The 22,210-nt window shown below is 38.7% G+C and overlaps 2 protein-coding genes across 4 annotated transcripts; one reads left to right on the top strand and one right to left on the bottom strand.

Moving 5' to 3' along the window:
* Positions 1–48: 48 nt before the first annotated feature.
* On the top strand, positions 49–12,086 carry LOC122999313 (acetyl-coenzyme A synthetase 2-like, mitochondrial). Its single transcript, XM_044376137.1, has 14 exons — positions 49–478; positions 814–910; positions 1,003–1,202; positions 2,563–2,738; positions 3,339–3,491; positions 3,811–3,958; positions 4,567–4,704; positions 5,332–5,424; positions 9,901–10,013; positions 10,621–10,747; positions 10,873–11,000; positions 11,204–11,267; positions 11,396–11,517; positions 11,608–12,086. The coding sequence occupies exons 1-14, from the start codon at positions 166–168 to the stop codon at positions 11,782–11,784; spliced, it is 2,049 nt and encodes a 682-aa protein (XP_044232072.1). The 5' UTR covers positions 49–165; the 3' UTR covers positions 11,785–12,086.
* On the bottom strand, positions 11,882–20,793 carry abcd4 (ATP-binding cassette, sub-family D (ALD), member 4). Of its 3 annotated transcripts, none has more exons than XM_044376139.1 (19): positions 20,773–20,793; positions 19,862–19,980; positions 19,354–19,481; positions 18,328–18,467; positions 17,745–17,861; positions 17,268–17,393; positions 16,758–16,808; positions 16,391–16,485; positions 16,186–16,307; positions 15,478–15,569; positions 15,264–15,353; positions 14,886–15,091; positions 14,473–14,564; positions 14,277–14,313; positions 13,758–13,807; positions 13,565–13,617; positions 13,355–13,431; positions 12,995–13,110; positions 11,882–12,610 (listed from the first exon to the last, which is right to left on the bottom strand). In XM_044376139.1, exons 2-19 carry the CDS (start codon positions 19,893–19,895, stop codon positions 12,500–12,502), a joined length of 1,737 nt encoding a protein of 578 aa, XP_044232074.1. In that variant the 5' UTR covers positions 19,896–19,980; positions 20,773–20,793; the 3' UTR covers positions 11,882–12,499. The 3 variants fall into 3 exon arrangements, with proteins under 3 accessions (XP_044232074.1, XP_044232073.1, XP_044232075.1); XM_044376138.1 differs by having other exon boundaries at positions 20,476–20,784; XM_044376140.1 differs by lacking the exon at positions 20,773–20,793 and having other exon boundaries at positions 19,354–19,476; positions 19,862–19,964.
* Positions 20,794–22,210: the final 1,417 nt, after the last annotated feature.

The following is a 22,210-nucleotide window of genomic DNA, read 5'->3' as shown; positions in this document are numbered from 1 at the left end:
CGCCCTTAAACGCATCATTTCTCCAGCCCTCCCTCAACGGAATTTCCAAGTTCTCCACTTTATTGCAACTGGGGGGACTTCTAAAATTGCTTAAAACTTAAGTGTCGGAATTGCATAGAGTGTATAATTTCGTGTTGTAGCTTATTGTATATTTTCACTGTCAATATGTGGCTGTCCTGTGGATGCACTTCAAAGAACGTCATGACTTTCTTCAGTCGTCGGATCTTGAGATCGTATTTCCATGTTTTGGGTCGAGGGAGGTGTAATGTAGCGGCTTGTATGCCGGAGGCTGCGGGGTTTGACGGGGTTTTGGACCGAGCAGGGCTGCAGGAGTTCTCCGTCTCCAACACTGACAGCTTCTGGGCCGCGGTGGCGCGTCAGAGACTGAGCTGGATCAGTCCTTTCCACACTGCCCAGGACTGTGATCTGAACCGAGGCAAGATCAAGTGGTTTGAAGGAGGAAAGCTGAATGTGTCCGGTAAGGTTATCTTGGTTTGACTGATAATATTTTTGGAAATAAATGTGATAATTAGAATTAAGAAATTGCGATCATTTCAGTCAGATCATCATCGATCATCACCTTTATTTTAGACAGGCACAATTTCCACTGCTTCCTTGTTTTTCCTTGTTTTTTCCATTTGTTTTTTTTTTAACACTTCTAAATAAAACATCTCCACAGACAGTGAAGGCATCATTATTCAAACAACTGTATGACCTTGAACGCACCATGCTATCGTGTTGATGATGTGGTCAAATATGTGATGATGTGTGTGTGTTTAAATATATATGTGATCTCTTTATGGGCTGATGCAGTGAACTGCCTGGACCGCCACGTGCACACCTGTCCCGAGCGTGTGGCCCTGATCTGGGAGAGAGATGAACCAGGGTCAGAGGTCAAGGTCACCTACAGGTCAGCCAGTTGAATTTAGTCTGTGTGTGTGTGTGTGTGTCTTCCTCTTTCATTCACCTCAGGTAGAGCGGTTTATTGATCTCTCTCTGCAGGCAGTTACTAGAGATGACATGTCGCCTGGGCAACCTGTTGAGGCGGCATGGTGTGAGGAAGGGGGACTGTGTCACCATCTACATGCCCTCTTGTCCTCTGGCTGTGGCGTCCATGTTGGCCTGTGCCCGTATTGGTGCGGCGCACAATGTGGTGTTTGCAGGGTTCAGTGCGGAGGCTCTGGCAGAGCGGATCAGAGACGGTGAGAGTGTGACTGACCTGTTGATGCTGTCTGACAGTCTAACATTAAGCATTAATAATAATAACATCAATTAATACAAAACTTTAAAATTTAAAGCTACCAATCATTAATCACCAGTGAATATTTTCATATTAACCATTGGCTTTAAATGGCTGTGTGTTAAAAGGGTAGTATTGAACACTCAAAAATTATCACCTGACTACAGTTCTCCTCAACTCTACAGAGCGTTTTTCAGCTCATTGTTTTGGTTCAGTCTCACAGCTCTCACCAGCATCGCTATTGTGCATTTTCAGCAAAAAAAAGCTCTGATAAAGCCACTGTACACTACCTGCCCAGCACCAAGCCGCAGACAAAGTTAGCAACTAGCTGGTGAACATAGTGGAGCATTTAAAAGCTAAAGAGTTGGTGGAATCACATTTGTTAAGTGATACAGAAACACGACTCCAAATTAACGTTAAAGTTTGCTGTATGTGTAAATGGCTGTTGTTTCCATAACAATATAATAATATAATGTTGTGATGATGGTTGTGCTTTTCCTGTTTCACCCAAGTTGCCAAAAACATCAATGAACGCTGCTTTAAGAAAAACTTAAACAATGAACCGAAAGACACTAAAAAAGGGGAAACAGGTGAAAAATGTCTGTGGGTTCGTCACTACAAGCGAGCCATGCCTTTCTTTTTGATTGTTTAAAGTCTGTATCTTTTTAGTATACATGTACTTTTTGAAGGTAGTGCTTATGATGCGATGGGTCACTAAAACAGGTTAGAAAAAATTAGATCAGTTATCAGTTTGTCTCCCTGTGATCTGAGTTTAAGGCAGATTTAAGAATTTTCAGCAGATTTTTTTTTATATGAAATTAAATAAATAAGATGTATCCTGACATACAGACATTTTTTCCACCAAACTGCAGTTAATTTTTAATCTTATTTGATCTTGTGGGATTCAGGAAGATTGATTGCAGGTGTGGAGTGTCTTAATGGCTGAAATGAAATATTATGATATTATGATATTGTGGGCTATATGATATATTAGGCTCCTTACTTCTCACCGTGTTCTTGGACAGAAATTTTTGATTTGGGTTTTTCCCTTTACAAAGCTGAATGTGTGTTATAGCCTTGTATTTGGTTGTGTATTTATGATATATCGCAAACTCAGGTTAAAATTTTATCTGTTACAAGTACATAGGGTTTGCTGAGTGAGATACTTTTACCTGCTGTATTTTCCTACACACAGTATCAGAGTATTTACGTTTGACATTATATTAAAAGGCAGGATGTGAAACTGGCAATAACAGTTAAGTTTAATAAAAAAAAAAAGTCAACCTCAGCAGTCTGATATTCTTATTATATAATATTTGTAGCCCAGTCCAACACCGTCATCACAGTCAACCAGGGCGTCAGAGGGGGTAAGGTCATCGAGCTGAAGAAGACAGTGGATGTGGCGGTCGAGAGCTGTCCGACAGTACAGCAGGTGTTTGTTGCCATGAGAACAGAGAATCCTGTCGTCATGACAGCCAGGGACATCGACATGGAGGAGGTGAGAGAGCAGAAAGCCAATCAGAACTTGATTAAGGTATTAACGCCAACACGTAGGGCTTTGTCTGCATCAAGTCACTTTCCCCTGGATAAATAAAGAATTTAAAACACGTTTGTTGAATGTTTGGTTTTTAGTTCGATAAAATTAATTATCAAAACCTGTTGGCAATTAATTTTGAGTTGATAAACTAATTGATTAATCAACTAATCACTGAAATTGAAGTTCACTCTTGACCTTGGAGACATCAGTTGACAGATATCTCTTCATAAGGTCCATTAGTAGTTGCTCTTGCTTCCATGACAACTAACTTCTGAGAAAGATCATGTGATACGATGGAAAGCTCACAAACAGCTACTAAGGGATCTTTTTGTGAGATTGCTCTTTCAACTATTCAACTAGTTGTTTCACCACTGATCTTAATTCTAATATTTCTTTCAAAATGTTTGTTTATCTTCTAGCATCTTAAAAAGTTTTTTTGCTTGTGTTGCATCAATGATGTTTCAACATCAACATCTTCACTGACAATAAAATTTGTTCAGTTGTAGTCTTATCACTTTGCTGAAATAAGAAACGATCTTTAAATGTCACCGTGCCGTGCAGGAGATGCTGAAGGAGGACGTGGTGTGTGAGCCAGCTGTCATGGACAGCGAGGACGTCTTGTTCCTGCTTTATACATCAGGCAGCACAGGGAAGCCCAAAGGACTGGTCCACACTCAGGCTGGATATCTGCTGTACGCCGCACTCACACACAGGGTAACATCAACCACGTCCTGGATTATCACATGTGCAGAATGGAACCTTTTATATTTTTTTTATCATGCACTGTAAAGCTATATGCCAGCGAAGGCCCTGGATGGCCAAAATGTGATCCATAATCCTGCGACTGACCATCTGTAGAGGAAATCTCATCCTGTTCACAGCAGATTACAAAAAACAGTGTTTGGATTTTAGCAGAGTGTATTTATGTAATGTAGTGAGCTCAAGGTATATTAATATATAAAGTGAACAAAATACTGTATCTTTTCTAAGTTTTTTCTCTTTTTATCCAATCATCCCTCCTTCTTATCTCCAGTATGTCTTCAGCTACCATGATGGAGATGTATTCGGCTGTGTGGCAGATATCGGCTGGATAACAGGACACAGTTACAGTGTCTATGGGCCTCTGGCCAACGGAGGGACCACTGTCCTGTTTGAGAGCACTCCCATTTACCCTGACCCAGGTATGAATGACAGCGCCCGCTTTTCTCATGATCTGCAAAATCATTGAAGTTTGATTCATTCTAAAGATAAAAAAATAGATTTAATGGAAATGCAAAAACATGAAGCACTGTCTGAATTAAAATGAGCACAAAACAGATTTAAGTAAAGAAACCAACTTATCTTGCAAGAACAGTGTTTATGTGTCATATATACAGCTCAGGGCCTTTTAAATTGGTCTTAGTTTGTTGTTGAAATTACATTTTTATGTTATTTAATATATAATTTTATATCCTTTGTAAAGTGTGTTGGCACATGTCCTCTGAGTATTCCTGTCCTTTGCCAGCAGCTCTGCATGCTTGTGTCTCTGTCTATGAATAACTGGTTGCAGTTGAACTTGGACTTGAAAATACCTTCTGTTAAAATTAGGACATTCTGTAAAGACAGGCATCCAGACCACAGTCATCGTATGTGTCACCTTGTTATTGTCGAGAGGAATCTGTCCTTAACAACACTAGTCAGGGTTGAAACAGTCCTCAGGCGTTTATTTCAACCTGATCGCCAGTTTTTGATTCTGATGTTCAGTATCTACTCAGTACCTGCTAACATGGACATCCTTTGTCGTTCACAGGAAGGTACTGGGAGACGGTTCAGAGACTTAAGATTAATCAGTTTTACGGGGCTCCCACAGCCATCCGCCTGTTGTTGAAGTATGGAGACCAGTGGGTGCACAAATACGACCGCTCCACCCTCAAAACTCTGGGCTCTGGTACGCCAAACGTGATACCTAAAAATACTATTATGTGCACAAGGTCTCACTATTGAGGGAAAAATTTTTTGTAGCCAAGTTTCTATTTGTGTAGTGTTGGTAATTGGTTGATCAAATTGTAAAGCTGATGATATTATGTCACCCTCACTTCATGTATTTAAGTCAATGTGTCATTTAAACCAGCTGCCTCATCAAATACAGTATGTAAACACACACACACACACACACAGTGTAAAGCCACATGTAAAACTACACTGACCATGAACAGTGTTTGTGTCCTGCAGTGGAGGAGGAATTCCTTTCCTCTAAGCACAAACACGTGTTGATTCAAGCTAGGCTGGTATGACTGGCGCTTCAGTAATCCTCAATATCCAGAGCAAAGTCCAGCACACTGCAAGGAGATCACTGACGTACACACCTGTTCCACTTCAATGTGGAATGATAACACAAAAAACTTAACATAAAGAATGTACACAAATGCCTTTCAATAGGAACACCTTAACTGCTTGATTTTCACCAATTTAACAAATTTTCATGGAAAATAAATTACATATTTGACCAACATAAGTACACAAAAACAATATATGGTTACTCTAAATGACTTAAACAGTCCTTGTCTTTCTGTAGTGGGTGAGCCCATCAACACTGAAGCCTGGGAGTGGTACCATAGAGTGGTTGGGGACGGGCGCTGCCCTGTGGTGGACACATGGTGGCAAACAGGTAACTGTGAATACATTTAAGTATGAAATTTGTTAGCTATACTAACAAAATGAGACTAAGCCTGATTCTGTGAGGCTGTACTTAGACACAGCGGTGCTTGCAGGTATAATATTTAACATGCACAGCATCTTAGCATGTTAGCATGCTAACATTTGCTAATTAGCACTGAGCGCTAAGTAGTACAGCTGAGGCTGACGGAAATGTCATTAGTTTTGCAAGTATTTGTTCATAAACCAAAGTATTGGACATATTAACATTTTGACCTGATGTTGGCACTAGATGAAAAGTTAAGGGATCATTTAATCAATCCTGAGGTGAATGTATCAAATTACATGTCAAACCATCCAATAGTTGTGTAGACATTTCACTAAAAATCTAAAATGTCAAACTGCTGGTAGCATTAGGGTTCATCCTCTGGGAACCATGAATGTCTGTACTCAACTTTGTAGCAATCCATCCAGTAGTTGTTGAGATATTTCAACCTGGACCAAAGTGGTGGACCTGAACTGACAGACCAACATTGTCATCCCTAGAGCCATGCTGCTAGCGTGACTAAAAATACATTGTCATCAAAATGGCAACTGGTTCTGAGACTTGATTAGATTTTCATGTTTGATTTCCTAAAATGTAAATCTAAAGTGTCCTTTTCTGACTTTGAACGGACACTACTGCCACCTATACTGTCCAAAAACAAACTATATCCAGCTGTCTGTTCAAAACAGCAGAGATTAAGTTCATAAGCTTGCCAATATTCAAACCACAGTCTTGGTTTCACAGTTGGTTCACATTAATGCTGAAAGAATTAGTCAATGGATCAATGAACACATCAGCATAAAAACCAGTTGGGCCATTTGTCACATCACAGTCATCTGATGTTTTTTACTAACCCTGTCTTTAAATGACTAACATTTTATCATTAAATGCCACCTACATAAAACACGTTAAATATGTTTTTGACTTTAGGGACGCTGTGTTTAATGCTTAAAGTTGAACTGTTCAGTATTACAACTGTTGCATTTTTATCAGACTACATTTTGCATGCTTGAGATTATGCAATGCAGCTGGCAGCTGTATCAGTGTTGGAGGAATTGAAACAGTTCTTCAGCCTTCATTATTCAGTACAGTTTGTTTATGGTTACTTTACTGTTATACAGTTTTCTCTGTACTTTATGCCTTTCCTACACTTAGTGGATCGCGCTGTGTTCTTTAATTAATTTGTAATATCAAAAGCAATTAACCACATCAAATTTGTATCTCACTTTGAACTTGTAGAATTAAATCGGGTTCGTTCCTGATGCTGTGAGTCTTAGCAATAGTATAACAATAACAATAATAAAAATAGTATTCCACCAGTTGTTTGCACAATCACAGTCCCTCCACAAATGGCATTTAAGTTCACGAACTCTTCCTGCAACTTAGCCACGTATGCAGGCCCATCCATCAGTCTTAAAGGGGAGAGCAGTCAGCTCCGTCCCTCCAACAATAACAGTTACATAACATCATGAATGTGTTTGTGTGTGCGTGTGTGCCTGTGTGTACACACATACGCAATACTATAGTACATGGGTGTGTACACTCTTTTCTCTCTCTTAAACACACACACACATACATAAACACATGCATAAGGAGAGGGAAATTTTCAATCCCCTCTGGACTCTCACATCAGACCAGATGTTTTCCTCTCAGAGTTCAACGTCCGATTTCAGGAGCGGTACAGTAAACTAGAGGCAGGAACTAAATCTCAGAGTTAACCTCTTTGTCCTTAAAATTGAATAACAGTCAACACCATGTAGAGATAACAATAACTTCTCCCTATTTCCCTTGTCTCTCAAAATTGGCCCACACAAGCCAGTTTTGACCGCAGATCATAATTATATCTGCCAAAAGAGCCACGTCACAAAATGGATCATGGACGTCTGGAGAGACTTTATCTACTCCCTCCTGTCAGATGAGTCTCTTTGGTGTAGTTTCTAGAAAGACTACCTCTTACCAAAGCAAAATGAAAATGTTTTCCTGGATTTGTCTCCATACAGAAAAATAGAAAATATAATTGTATTTGTAAAAACAGTTTTAGAGTTATCATAATATTGTCTGCTCTATAATTATGTCACATAATATCAGAGTGAAAAAGAAACTATATACTGTAAACTATACTGACTTCATCGTGTAAATACCATAATTACAGTAATTGCAGTAGGTGCGACACACCAGAAATGTCCTATTCCGCTACCAAAGTAGCTTATGATCGGACATAATGACAACATGTTTGAAATCAGCTGATTTTGCTAATAAAATCAAATTTACGGATGAAAACAGGACCCGACTGACACGATGTGTTTCACCCTCAGTCCTTCCAAATTAGATTGAGTAATGACCAAATGGGGCAAAGCTTTGTTAATTACCATACAAATGGCAAATATCTATAATTAATTGACGATAATTAAACATCAGAGCATCATGAGCTTGAGAATTACGGACACAGATATGACCCAAATACCCTACTTCAGTAAAAAGGATTATGTTATTATGTTATGTTATTTTCCTGGACCAGTGTTTCCAATTAGGACTAAGTGGCATTATTCATAATTGCCATTTAGTTGATCTGGGAGCAAGTAGCCTGTTTAAAGAGGAAATTAGATTTTGATCCGCTGTTGGCATACGGCCTTGATGTTAGATCATACAGGACCAGAGAAGTGAGAGGATGCAGGAGGACACGAGGTTGAAAAGCTTTGTGGCATCTAACAGCAAGAATTAAGGAAAATAAAAATGTATTTAATATACAGTATCTTAGTATTTACATGTAAATTCTTACTTTTAAGCATTAATTTAAAGGAATAGTTTGACATTTGGGGAAATACATTCATTCTCACAACTGTGCGCTATATAAAGCTACAGCCAGCAGTTGGGTTAGCTTAGCTTAGCAAAGATACTAATTACAAAACAAAAGTAAATATTGTCAAAACCTTCATCCTATTTAAACTTCTTTTTCTAGAGAATATTTTTCCTCCATCCAACAAAATAATAAACCAACTAAGGTAACAAAATCCAAGCTAGGAGCCAGGCTAGCTGTTTCCCAGTTTCCAGTCTATGCTAAGCTAAGCTAACCAGCTGCTGGCTGTAGCTTCATACTGAACCGATATGAGTGTGGTATCGATCTTCTCATTAAACTCTCGCCAAGAAAATGAGTAAGCATATTTTCCAAATGTCTAACCATTCCTTTAACATTTTTAAAACATTAAAAAGTTTGGAAAAGGCTCCTCCGAAATGTGTTGATGATTTTTTGGGGGGATGGGATTTTACTCCAAAAGTGTCACAGTTAACTACAGTTGATTTCAATGAGATGCCAGTTACTAATGCTATTGTGGGATCATCTGTTGTGTCCTATTTAAAAACGGGTCCCCTCTGCTGCTTCCTTCCACTGTTACCATCAACACCACCAGGAGGATTAGCAGTCCATGACGTCCAGGCAAACCTAATTGCATTTAATTTACTTAGTATGGCTGTAATTCCACAATCTACATCTGTAGCAATGAGAAGGGCTTAAACTAGCTGTTAGTTGGCTCTGTCATTTACTCTCTCCTCTGTCCCTTTCATTTTTCATTTCACTAGTTTCCACTCTGCTTCACTGCATCTTCGGTGCTGTGTTTTAGCAGTTTAAACTTGTTGGGGTTACTCTAAATCTGTATTTTCCTAACACAGCAGTTCTTTGTCTTTGTTGTGGGTGTTAGCACTATGAAACTGCATATATGAATGAAACATCTTTTAAATCCTTATCAGACTATTTCTATTTACTAGCTAACTTTCTTCAATTGCAAATAATTGTCTTTGTGTTTAAATGGTAAGTCTGATGATATTCAATATTTTTCTTATCAAAAATCCAATGAAAAGACCAAAACCAACAATGAATTGATACTAATAAGTATTTCCTGTAGCCAGAGTCGCATATATTTTATTCCTCTGTGCCATAGACCTCTGTTATTGTTCAAAATCTATTAAAAACACATTAACAAACCACACAGGTTGCACTAGATGACATGCTCTTTCATTACCATGAACACATAAACTATAGTGTATTTTGAGTCAATGCCACATACACCGTCCTGCTACCGGAAATACTCACTAGAGCACCGAATGTGTATTCATACGCTGATGAAAACAGTCCCTAATAAATCCACTATTTATTCTAGTATCTACTATTACAGTGCCTAGCTGTGTTAGGAAGTTATTTTGGCTTTTTAAAAATAGGAAACTATACATTTGTGACTTGTTTTTAAAGACTTACATCTTCAGGAGAAACCTATGGGCTTGGAGCTGAGTGCCACAGACAAAGCAGGGAGGTCAGAAAAAAAGTGAAATTGAGAAAATTATGCCTAACACATTGTTGGTTTTGTTCTTTTCATAGGATGTGTTGTCAGTATGGAAAATATAGATTAACACAAGCCTGATAATCTGCTTCGCTTTGTTCTGTGTTCTCAGAGACAGGTGGCATCTGCATCGCCCCAAGGCCATCAGACCCCGACGCAGAGATTGTCCCAGGAATGGCTATGAGACCCTTCTTTGGCATTAAGCCAGTGCTCATGGACAGTGAGGTGTGGGGCTCATCCCGGCGAGTGTGCGTGTGTATGTGTGTGTGTGTGCGTTGCGTGCCTGAAAATGTTAGATGGCTGGGAACGGCCCGGATGGAGGGTCAGATTTGGATTATGAAAATACTCACCAGCTGTGTCACTTTTGATACCCACCCTGCTCCCACCCATCAGTCCCACTCTGTGCGTGTCAAACACCCTATTAAAAATCTGTCGTACCACTTTGTGGCTATTGCGGTTGCTTTTCCTCTTGATATGCACAGATTGTGTAGACAGTTGGGAGTGCTGTCTCTCAACTGATCCCTTCCTCCCTCTCAACACAAACACACACGCAGCATTTTGAGAGCCACAACAAACGGGTTTAATGAGGCATCTAGAACACTGCAAATGTGCCTGTTTTCCTTTTGTATCAGTGTCCTCTAGTTTCTCTCATTAATCATCAAGTACACTGATGCCGGAAATTATACATTGAATAATATGAAGTCACATTAGTACAATTTTTAATAACACTTAAACTCTTAGTGGAGTATTATTTGTAGTAATGGTATAGATTATTTTCAAATTCTTCTTGTGTTGTTAATTTTTTTTTGTCTTTTATTGATGTTTTCTTCAGGGGAAAGTGTTGACTTCCAATGACACATCTGGAGCTCTGTGTATAGCTAAGCCTTGGCCTGGTATGGCCCGAACCATTCATAACAACCACCAGAGATTCATGGAGACCTACTGCCAGCTGTACCCTGGTAAAGTCCAACCTGTTCAAGAACAAAATGTCTGTTTTTCTGGTGCTTCTTCATTTCTCTGGTGGACTGTTAGTTCTTTATTGTAAGGTCACAATCACTAAATCCTTCTTTCTCTGTCCTCATAGGTTACTTCTTTACTGGAGATGGCGCCTATCGCTCAAAGGAGGGGTATTACCAGATCACTGGTCGCCTTGATGATGTCATCAATGTGAGCGGTCACAGGGTTGGCACGGCGGAGATAGAAGATGTAGTGGTAAGATAAGGTTAAGACATTAAGTTATTTTAATGTCTTTGAGTATTCACAGGATGACATCTTTTACAGTTTAAAAGGTTTTAAAGGTTTTTTGATCCTTTCCACCAATGTTTAGCCGTTTATATATGTCTTTTAGCTACTATTTTCCAAAGGTCAAGCAGTTTAACCTTTAATCATGATCCTGATTGTTATTTCTGTAACAGAATCAATGTTCTGCAGTGGCTGAATCTGCTGTTATAGGCTACTCACATTCCATCAAAGGAGAAGGTGAGCATGAATCTTTCTCGGTGTAATTCAGTCAAAAAATGTGCACCCCACATTATGAATGGCTTAAAATTGAAAATGTCCGCTGACAAAGAGAGTAAAGAGAGTTTCCTCTCTCTTTGCTTTTATAGGTGTGTATGCCTTTGTGGTGCTAAAAACGGATGTGGATATCCAAGAGGCGGACGTGTCCGCACAGATTAACAACACGGTAAACAAAAAGATCGCCAAGTTTGCCTCTCCGGACTACATCCAGGTAATTCAGTTCCACTGACTTCAAACTGCAAAAAGACATTTCAGACTATCTTGTACTTAAAATCTTTACATTTTTTGGTCATTCCCACAGTTTGTGCAGCGTCTGCCAAAGACACGCTCAGGCAAGATAATGCGCCGGGTGCTGCGGAAGGTGGTGGAGCACGACTTGAACGGGTTGGGTGACCTCAGCACACTGGATGATCCTGCGGCAGTACAAGAGATCATCCAAGGTCACAATGATCTCTGTAGTAAACAACAACCCCGATGATGTGTTTCCTGAAACCTGAACTATTTGACTGCACACAGACATTCGTTTCTTTAACCAGATATGTGCTGCTGTAGCAAAAATGAGTTTAAAGCCCATGTATGTTTTGTTTTTATTGTACTTATTGTACTTGTAAGTATAAAATCAGGTAAACAAGTCTTAAAAATCGTACCTATAATCCACAGAAGTACTCTGCTTTTGATAGCAGTTACAAAGAGCTGAGAACATTATATATTTTTATTACAGTGCAACTAATAACCAATATAGTGATTGTAAACATAACGGAATAAACAAGTTTTCACCCACTTAAGGCCCTGCTTTTCTGAATCTAAAGTGTCTTTTCTCTTTCCCGATTTGTTTTCATGATTGTTGAATTCATACTCACAATTACATAATTATCCAAACCGTTCATTTGGCAAAGTCTTCATGTCCACAACATTTTAGTTGAGCTCTGCTTCCTGACCCACAGGCTTCCTCCAGACCATCAATCATTTTTTTAGAAACAGAGTTGAGCTTCCACCAGTTTTCTTAAACTCTTATTTAACCAAGCAAGCTTTTGAAAAATGTTATCATCTTGAAAGGCCAGTGGATATAAACAACATAAATACATTCAGACTGGACGTGTGGAGTTTATCACCTCAACTGGAGCAGTTAGTTATTTAGGAATCGAGTGTTTTCTGTCTTCTCCCACACTGACACTACCTCCGAGTCCAAGATTTCAAAGAGATGTTGTGGCTTCTTCTCTGAGATTGAGGCTCCCGCTGGCGTCTTTTAACTTAGTTAACTCCCATCGGCCTCCTCCACAGAGTTTCAGCTGGACATCATGGTACTGCGCGAAACAGAAAAATAAACAGAGTTAATACCTTGACAGATTTAAGCAGCTTAGAGAACATCTTATCAGCAAGAGGAGGAGGAGTGTTAAACATAAAGCAAGATACAGAAATCAGATAATTATTGACCAACTGATGCACTGACAAAAAGGTTCACTGAGGTTCCCTGAATATGATAATTTCTTAGCATTTAGCAGAACAGGGCATTTACAGAAATTATAATTATACACACACATATACACATCAAAAATGATAAACAAGTGTAATTGCCAAATTTCTTGATTATTTTAATTCTGCTAGTTGTTGGATCTTTTGGTGCCAAATGGCCATTTTTTGAATTCCATGGTGGTCAGGGAGGTTTAGTTTGCGTGTATTCAGCTTACCTTTTCCAAGCTGCTACGGTGTCCCAGACTGACCAAAGTCATGCCGAGTTGTTTACATGTTCGGTACAGCTGTGCCTCTGCCTCCTCAGTCAAAGCGCTGGTGGCCTCGTCCAACACTGCAAAGAAATAAAAACAAAAGCAATCCATTCAAGAAAGCGGTCGTCACCTCTAACACAAGAGGACAAAACACAGACATTTACATGTTTTACCACCAAAGCTAAATTTATTCTTTTACCTGTTCATTAATTCAAAAATTCTGGGCAGCCGCAGCTCCTCTGAAAGTACAGTCTCAGAATTGTTAAAGGTCTTTATTCCTGAGAGGCTTTCATGAATACTTAGCAGAGCATTAGAGCAACATACCTGCATATTTGGGCTGCAGGTAGAAGAGTCGTGCAAAGCAGAGACGCTGCATTTCTCCTGGAGACAGAACATCGTACCTGCAGAGAAAAACTAGATCAGATTCTGCATCATTTTGTGGCACATTTGAAGAAGTGATGTGTCACTGTGACCACTGCACAGCAACACATAACACAAATATTTATTGTGTATTATTCTCGCATTTGCTCTCACCAGTTCCAATCCACTTTTTCATCCAGCCCACCTGTCCGCTTCAGGATACTGGACTGGAACACAGATATCCAGTTCGATTCAAGAACAATTGTTCAAATTTAAAATTCAGTTAATGAATCATGAACAGACACAGCGCTAAAACAAATAAGGATTTTAGTTTAATACAGCAGACTGTAGGAGAAATATCACTCACCACCCCAGCTAACTCCAGGAACTTAACAATTCTGTCATCGTCCACTGACCCTGAAAAAAAAAAAAAATCAGTATTCAATTACTCCAGTGAATTTATGGGGCAGGATCAACACAAAGCTACAAGTGAAAACCAAGACTCAAGTTAAATTTTTATTATAAATGTTGCTCTGTATTCATTCACTTCATTACAGCATTAATCTGCTGTATCCATCGTCATTTTTACAAGATTATATAAACTTCAAAATTATTTCTTAGGCAACAAAAAAGCTGCTGTGCTAGAACTGCTTTAATCAAACAATACAGTGTTTTAAGGAAACCTTTAAAAATATAGTATTTCTTGAAGTTGCCTGTTGGACATTTAATTGCTCTAGGAGTCCAAATGAATCCAGAAGTCCACACTCTTCAACATGTTGGCTAAACTGATGGTGGTCCACATGACATACATTGTGTTTATTTGCTACATGCTTTTTTGTGCTTTTATTCATACAGTTAACTGTTGGGTGACAGTGAAACTCGATACCTGATGCAGGGTAAATATCCTTCAGTGGGTAGATCACCTGTTGGAAGAGGAGAGTCCCAGTCAAATCATCGTTTAGTCTTTTATTATTTTGGTAGATTAGTATATTACCTATACATGTATACTTATTATTAGACAAGTTACAGGCTCTATAGAGAAACAACCCTTGAAGAAAAGCAACATGAAAGAAGAGAGTGACCTGTTCGCGAAGTGTGCCATCTGTCAGATATGGTTTTTGTGGCAGGAAGAGGGTTCCTCTGGGCCCAAAACATGTTGTCATCTGGACAAAACCTGAGGGGAAAAAAAATACAAAACAGACAGAAGCAGACAGTTGTTATGAAGCTACTGATGTGTCCCATATCTTACAAAGATTAATGGGAGGCTCTCAGTATTAGAGACATTTGTCATTTTTTATACATATCTACTGATCAGCAACTGAAAAGAATTTAGGATGTGCACATCTTTCCACTTTTTTTTAAAAAATACATACAAATATTCAATTCAGGGATATTTATTGTGTACTAAACTGGTCACGATTTCATCTGTGAACTAATATTAGTCATTCAATCAAGCTGAAACATTTGGCCCTCCATCCTTTTTTTGCCCTCTCACCGCTGTGTGCCTCCCAGAGCCGGTTGAGGACCCTCAGGAGAGACGTCTTGCCGGTCCCTGTGTTCCCCACCACCAGCAGATGTGTTCCCTGACTGATTTTCAGACTCAGATCCTCCACCAGCAGCTCGTCTGAATAAGGAGATTTGTATGAAAGATGGTCCAGGATGAAGGCAGTATCCGCAGGGCCTGCGTGCACATTGAAGTCACTGTGTGGAAAGATGAAATACATGTTTTTTTTGTTGTGTTCTCATTCCTGCACAAGTTTAATCTAATTTCAGCCACGTTTGCATTCTCTTAACATGCAGCCTGACGCTTAAATTCTCTTCATTTTACTTTTTTTTTTTTAGCAGAGAATGATGTGAAAGTGCTCACACAAACCTGTCAAAGTCGTAACATTCCCCCGAAGCCGGGTCGTAGTCGCACTGCTTGTGTAGGATGTCATCCATCACCTCCCTCAGCTCTCCGATCCTGACCAAAACACACACACAAACGCACACACACAGATTTGGTGAAAGAAAGCTGGATGGCATGCACAAACGCTGCTGTCATCATCTGTCCTACATAAGGTGAATTTAAGTATGCTGTATGATACCTGTGGGTGTATCCAGCAACATCTGACAGAGTGGTCGACAGGTCTATTAGCTGCGAGAAGCCATTTATCAAATAGATGCACACAAAGGCGTTCTGAATATGAACGAGGAGAGGGAGAATCAAGAGTACAGAGTGAAAGGTTATTACAAGAAGAATGAGAGGTCACAGCAGCAGCAACAAGGCACATTGGAGAACAACATGAAAGAGAGACAAGAGGAATTTAATACTGGGCAAAGGTGATACTTTAATATGCTTGTCTACGTGAAAGTATGAAGCTACTATAATACTTCCTCAGACATTCAGAGGTCAGATCTCTGTCGAACAACAGACATTTGAACTCAGCATGAGTTATTTTATCAGGAGCGAAAGCTTTTACTGCCACCTAGTGGGTAAATTAACACACATTCATACCCTCTGCCATCTCTCAACTACACTTTGTGTATTATATACCTATTCATGATATAAATTTATATTTTTATTCATGATTTATGAATAGTTTGAATTTGTGTACTTTATACTATACACATATATGCACTAGTTGCCCTTTGGGGACATATAAATGGGACTGAGGCAACATTCACACTTCTACTGACTATACACAAATCAAACATTATCTTTTTTTTCTTGAATTTCTCAAGAAATGCAAGTTCTGAGAAATGGAAGAAGTAGAAAAAAAAGCACAAAACAGAAAGTAGTGCGACATGCCTACCTTGCTGATAAGTGCGCTGAGTTCGCCAGGAGTAAGATCATCATAGATACCAGTGAAGATGGGGATGGCGATTATAATGTAACTGAGGAAACCTCCGAGGTAGTCAAAAGTATTCACCCCAACTGAGAGAGGAGAGGTCAGAGGTTAACTCTACAAGTTTAATCAATGTGACATGCGTGTGTGTGTGTGTGTGTGTTGTTCTTACTATAAAGCCAGAGCTCTTTGTTTATTAGATTCTTTTGAGTTTGCAGCAGAGCCTGCAGTCTTCTGTCAGTCCTCATGTGTTCCACTTTACCAGATCTACAAACACAGATGGCAGAATTTGTTACAACCTGCTTTAAATCAAAGATCGATGGGAATTGTTTGTTCAGGAACTTTGAGATAGTGCCAGATACCCTACTTTCTTTTTTAAACATGGGAAAGTAGAGTTTCTGTGTAAGTTCTATGATTGTCTAAACCTTCTGGCAATGTCAGTATATTTTCCTTTGCATTTGCAGACATGAAACCAGAACACAATAAAATACATGACAAAATGTTGATCCAGTTCTTTAAATGATGTGCTTGTGCCTCACCTGTAAAAAGCTGCAGACTCTGCGTTGACACGGATCTGCATGTGCTTGAATCTGCAGATACAAAACCATTTTGCTTCTGTAAAAGTTTTTTGGTTTTTTTTTTCACCTTAAATCAACACTTGAGCTTTCAATTGTTTCCCCTTCAACACAAAATCCTTCAGCCAACACCAAAATTTTTCATCTTGTGACAGATTCAATTACATTTCTCCTTCAGGAAAAGACTTTCATAGCTGACGCATATCCTGTGTTATTTCCTGAAGGGCAAAAAGAACTGGGCTAGGTCAACAGATACTTCCTCTTAACAAAAGACTGGTTTCCTTGACAGCAAACACTGGAATTACTTCTATCAAATAAAGCTGGCAAAGCACTCAACCACTGTGTTAAAGTTCAGAGGAAACACATGTCGACTGGCCATTTAAAATCAATCCAGCTGTTCTCGTCTGTCAGCACAAATTGTTATTTACACAGACACAGTGATGTCTATACACTATGTACATATATTGAACATACCTGAAGTCTCCTTCCAGTTTTTCTTGCTCAAACAGAGTCGACACAATTGGCCCCATAAGCATTTTGTTGGAAATGGTCCCAATCACAAAGTAGCCAAAGATACTCACAGGGCCGATCCAGCCAGTGCTGCAAAGTAAGGTAACGTCATTTACGTATATACCACATTTCAAACACAAAGTGATCCATATAAGGCATAGAAATGCTTTGAAATAACACATTAAGGCAATGACAAGAAGGTAGTGGGTAATGGGTAGTGCTGAAAATTATATGTAAAAGGGGGACGCTGATCATTTTTGACAAATGTCTCAATTTACCTTTATGTGCTTTCCTCAAGCTCAAATAATATAATACTCATCATAAGAGAATATCACGCACGTCTCTGATAATGCAGCAACTTCTGAGTGTGTTTGTAAATACTTGTATGATCGTGATGTATGAAAGCGTGTCACATGTTGCCACGATACTCTGCAAACTCACCTGTGAAAGCATTGGTAGGTGTAGTAAGTCAGTGTGAACGGTGACACGATCAGACGACTGGCCATGGTGCTCATCTGCTTACACAACCTCTCTGTATCCTGACTGATTCGCTGGTCTCTGCAAGTCAGACAGAAACAAACACAAAGAATTTAATTGACCGTATTTAATATTCAAATAGCCACATGATATGATACAAATTCTTACTTTTAATATAGTTACAAATATGTAAACTGCTGATGAATTGAAATGGTATCTGTGTTTATATTCTGAAACAAACACAAAAAAGAAGAGGAAGAAAAAGAAGAAGAAGAAGAAGTAGAAGAAGATGATGACAACTTATGGGTTATTGTTTATATTCTGAAACAAACACAAAAATAGAAGAGGAAGAGAAAGAAGAAGAAGAAGAAGAAGTAGAAGAAGGTGTTGACGACTTATAGATTATTGTTTATATTCTGAAACAAACACAAAAATAGAAGAGGAAGAGAAAGAAGAAGAAGAAGAAGTAGAAGAAGGTGTTGACGACTTATAGATTATTGTTTATATTCTGAAACAAACACAAAAATAGAAGAAGAGGAAGACTTACGGGTTATCTATGTCCTCTCTGAGTACATTAAGTGTGTAATAGACTCTGCCCTGGAAGTACGCTGTGTGGAGGCTCTCAGTTAGCGTCTTCCTCCAGCTAACATACATCTGATTGCAAATGTACTGGTCGAGACTTTTCAACTGGGAAAGAGAAAGAGAGGAAGAAAAATTGCATATGAGGAAAAAGAGAAAATTAGACATGATGACCTTCATGAAACACAACATACGAATATTCAGAGCTGTTGGTAGTGAACAGGCCTTTTGTTAATTTAAAAGTCAACCTGCATATAAAATATCTCTTTTCTTAGAATAAACTGAATGTTGTAAAAGATGTTTACAATTTCTCAGGTTCAAAATTCAAAGTGTGTACAGGCAATAAAACTTGATATGTCAGACTGCCCTGACCTTGTAAAGGTCATTCTGTCAACTATACCAGCAATCATAAATGAAATATGATGTCATACGATAAAATAAACAATGAACTTAATCATTGAAAAGTATTCCCCCACATGTCTCTATCATAATTAGGAAATTTATCTGCATACACACATCATCAATGATTAAGTAAATTGCTACCTGTATTTTACTGTGTGGCAGTTATGACAGTAGTTTATCATAATTGGGACAATTATCTGTGGAAACTACTGTTGTACTTTGTTCATGTACAATTACAAATTTCATATAATGGAAAGAAGATCGTGACTGTGGAAAAGCTCTACACAGTGATAAAAGTTTATACTTTTATGAATAAATTGCTGTTCCTAACATACAGTGTACACAGACAGCAAAAAAAGCTGCTATAAGATATTAAAACTTTGAGGAATCTATACGACGAGGTGGATTAATTATCTCTGAAGTTTTGGTGAAAAATTATTGGGATGTTTAAATCTTGTCTCACGCAAGGATAACCAACATTTTATAACCTCAGCTATAATTTGATTGCTAACATAACAGTATCCAAAAAAGCTGTTTAAAGTGCAGTGAGGTAGCTCAACTTCTACCATCTTCTATTGTTACATCAACTTACTGTGGAATTGAGTAAAATGAGCACCATAGCTGTGACCACCAGATTCTTGAAACCTGAGGAATCTTTGTCTGCCAGCACATTGTAGAAGTGACTGGGGAGGACACCTACTTGGTAAATGATCAGCTGCTCTGATGGTAGGAAAAAAGACGTGTTAGCGCATTGTTAGGAGACAGTTCAAACAGACAATTGTAAAAGAATGGAAACATTAACATTAAGCAATACTTTGAGCTAAAGGTCAGCAGCAAAGAATAGTAACATGATAGCAAGTTCACAATAGTAAGCACTCTGCTGGCATCGGAGGTGTAGCTTTACAATGCCACACATAGCATTACCCAACATGTCTCATGATGAGGATTCATCAGTGTGACAAAAATAAAGCTTACACTTCATTAACAGCCATTTTGTAGCTAGCTTTACCTGATGTTCACAATAGTAAGCACTCTCTCACAATAATAACTTGTGTCATACTTCTCCTCTTACACAGTGTTTTGTAACTGCAGGCAGTTACCTGTCAGAGTGACGCAAAGCAGCGTCCCAAACATCAGGACATTTTGACTCGTCCATGATGGGAACAGGACCTTCTGGATGCTGCAGAACCTCTGTACAAATCTCCAATCTAATTTTGGTCTGAGTAATGCAGAGAGAGAGATAAATGGACAAATGTATATTAGAAAAGTGCAACATTTGAATCCTGTGCACCAGGTACCTCCATGCATGTAAAGTGTGATGTTGAAATTTTTCTGTTACTTTGCTATCAGTCACTTACACCATTTCTCCTCATAATGCAATAGCCACATTAAAACTAATTGCAGCAAAGCACAGTGACTGACTAGCCAATACAAGGTTGTATTGTACATGTTCTCTGATTTTTCTGTCTCCTTGTAATTCTAGCATGGAATAAACAATCACATTAGAAAGGTTTTACTGTGTGAAGGAAGGACAGTGATCATTATCTACACAATAAAAGTTGAAAGAACATTTCGAGGTTCATGAAATTAGCAGATCAGTTGTTTAAAACCCTGCTGTCTAAGCTAAGTTCGTAACATCCGTGCAGACTTAAACGTTACATCTCTGTCAGCGTCTCTGCAGGTCAACTGTAAGTTAACTGACTCCCAGTCTTACCTTTGTGTCCTTCTGCCATTTAATTTTTCCAAACGAGGCATCTGCGCTGGCGGCAGAGGACAACTACTAATATTTTTCTCTGCTAAACTTCACATTTACTGTTTTTTTAACCAGCTAGTCGCGCTAATTTTAGACCAACTTAAAACAGCCAAAGAGAAACGACAGTGAGTTAGCGAGCAGTTGCAACAGTTAGCGATGGGAATAACGAACTAATTTCTACAAACTTCGCAAAGACGCTACCCTTTTTATACTTTTCACGGAAATATGAGTTTAAATGTTTACTAACTCTAGCATTACCTCTTCCTATTTAGCTGCTAGTCTGCTGTGTGTACGCCGATTGTTTTTTCCTAGGACGGCAAAGTCATGACCCGCCCTACTCTGCCTCTGATTGGCTAGTATTCGTTGCTGGGTTCAGAGCGGTCAGGCATGAGGAGTACGATTCGTTAGAGTTAGGGTAAGAATATCAGGATAAGCCAATCAGAGGCTGAGTAGGGCGGGTCGTGACTTCGCCATACTAGGAAAAAAATATTGCCCACTGTATTATAGAAGTTAATGTTTTGGTAGGTAAAAGTAAAAGTCTGGACTTCCGGTTTACCCGGTAACCCCCGATGTTTCAAAATAAAGCTCCCAAAACCCCAGACCCCAGAAATGGTTGCTTTAGGGTGTGGCTACGTTGTGATTAACAAGTCGCTACCACGGTAACTACGTTAGATAGGTAACCTAACCAAGGCGTAACTCCAGAATCACAGAATATAGGCGTAGTGTCGCTATTTCAGTGTGTTTTCAGTTCTTTAAAGTTAATTGTAACATTTTGGTCACCTATAAAGTCTTGTTTGGCGTTTGGGTGTACTAAAAGACCCTCTAATGAGTTGGATGTTCAGTTTTTCAGTAAGTACATTTTGTTTTAATGGTTTTAAGCCTGTTTTTCGCTAGCAAAAATAGCGTTAGCATTAGCATCATCACAGTTAACCATAGACTGTAAATGCACCATGCTAACCAAGCTAGCAGCTAGTCATTTCTCATCACTTCTGGCTCCAAAAATCCAAGATGAAGGTCAGAACTTGAGGTTCCAAGACAGGGGTCCACAAACCAGTGGGTGATGTCAATGTGGCTATATCCGGTATTTTTTTAACAGTCAATGGCCTAAACTTAATCAAACCGTAATTGTTACCACGAGCTGTACAGCATGTTATACATTTTAGCCAATCAGAAGCCAGGGCTCACTGCAATCACTATTCTAATTAAGAATACAACAACGAAACTGCTTGTTATCTTACCGAATCAAATACAGCAAAATTTATATAATTTACAAGTACTGTATGTTTCTATTGTATAAATGGCTCTAACACATTTCCTCTTGACGACAATTACAAATATAGCATTTCAAGAAATTAGAAAGTTAGCTTTCTCCAAAACGTCTTTTTCAAACAGTGACATAAGGTCTACTGTACATGTATGTCTGAAAAGATACAAAAATATACTATGACACTGGCAAACCCAGGAGTTACTGTTTCTAGATATTAAGGAATTAATACATAATAAAAAGTCAGTTTAGTCACTTTTAGTGTCCTGTCAGTACTATTCTAGAGATAATGTGAGCCACATCTGGACACTGAGAATGAGGATATTAAAACAACTTGGAGATACACAAGAAACTCTAAAATAGAGCTTGAATAATATCTAATCATGTAACAACTAAGTAAGAAAGAAAATGTTTCCATGTTTTATAATGGTG

The sequence above is a fragment of the Thunnus albacares genome, chromosome 16 (genome assembly GCF_914725855.1).
Source record: "Thunnus albacares chromosome 16, fThuAlb1.1, whole genome shotgun sequence".
Classification (NCBI taxonomy): domain Eukaryota; kingdom Metazoa; phylum Chordata; class Actinopteri; order Scombriformes; family Scombridae; genus Thunnus; species Thunnus albacares.
This window is presented reverse-complemented; position numbering and strand designations above follow the sequence as displayed.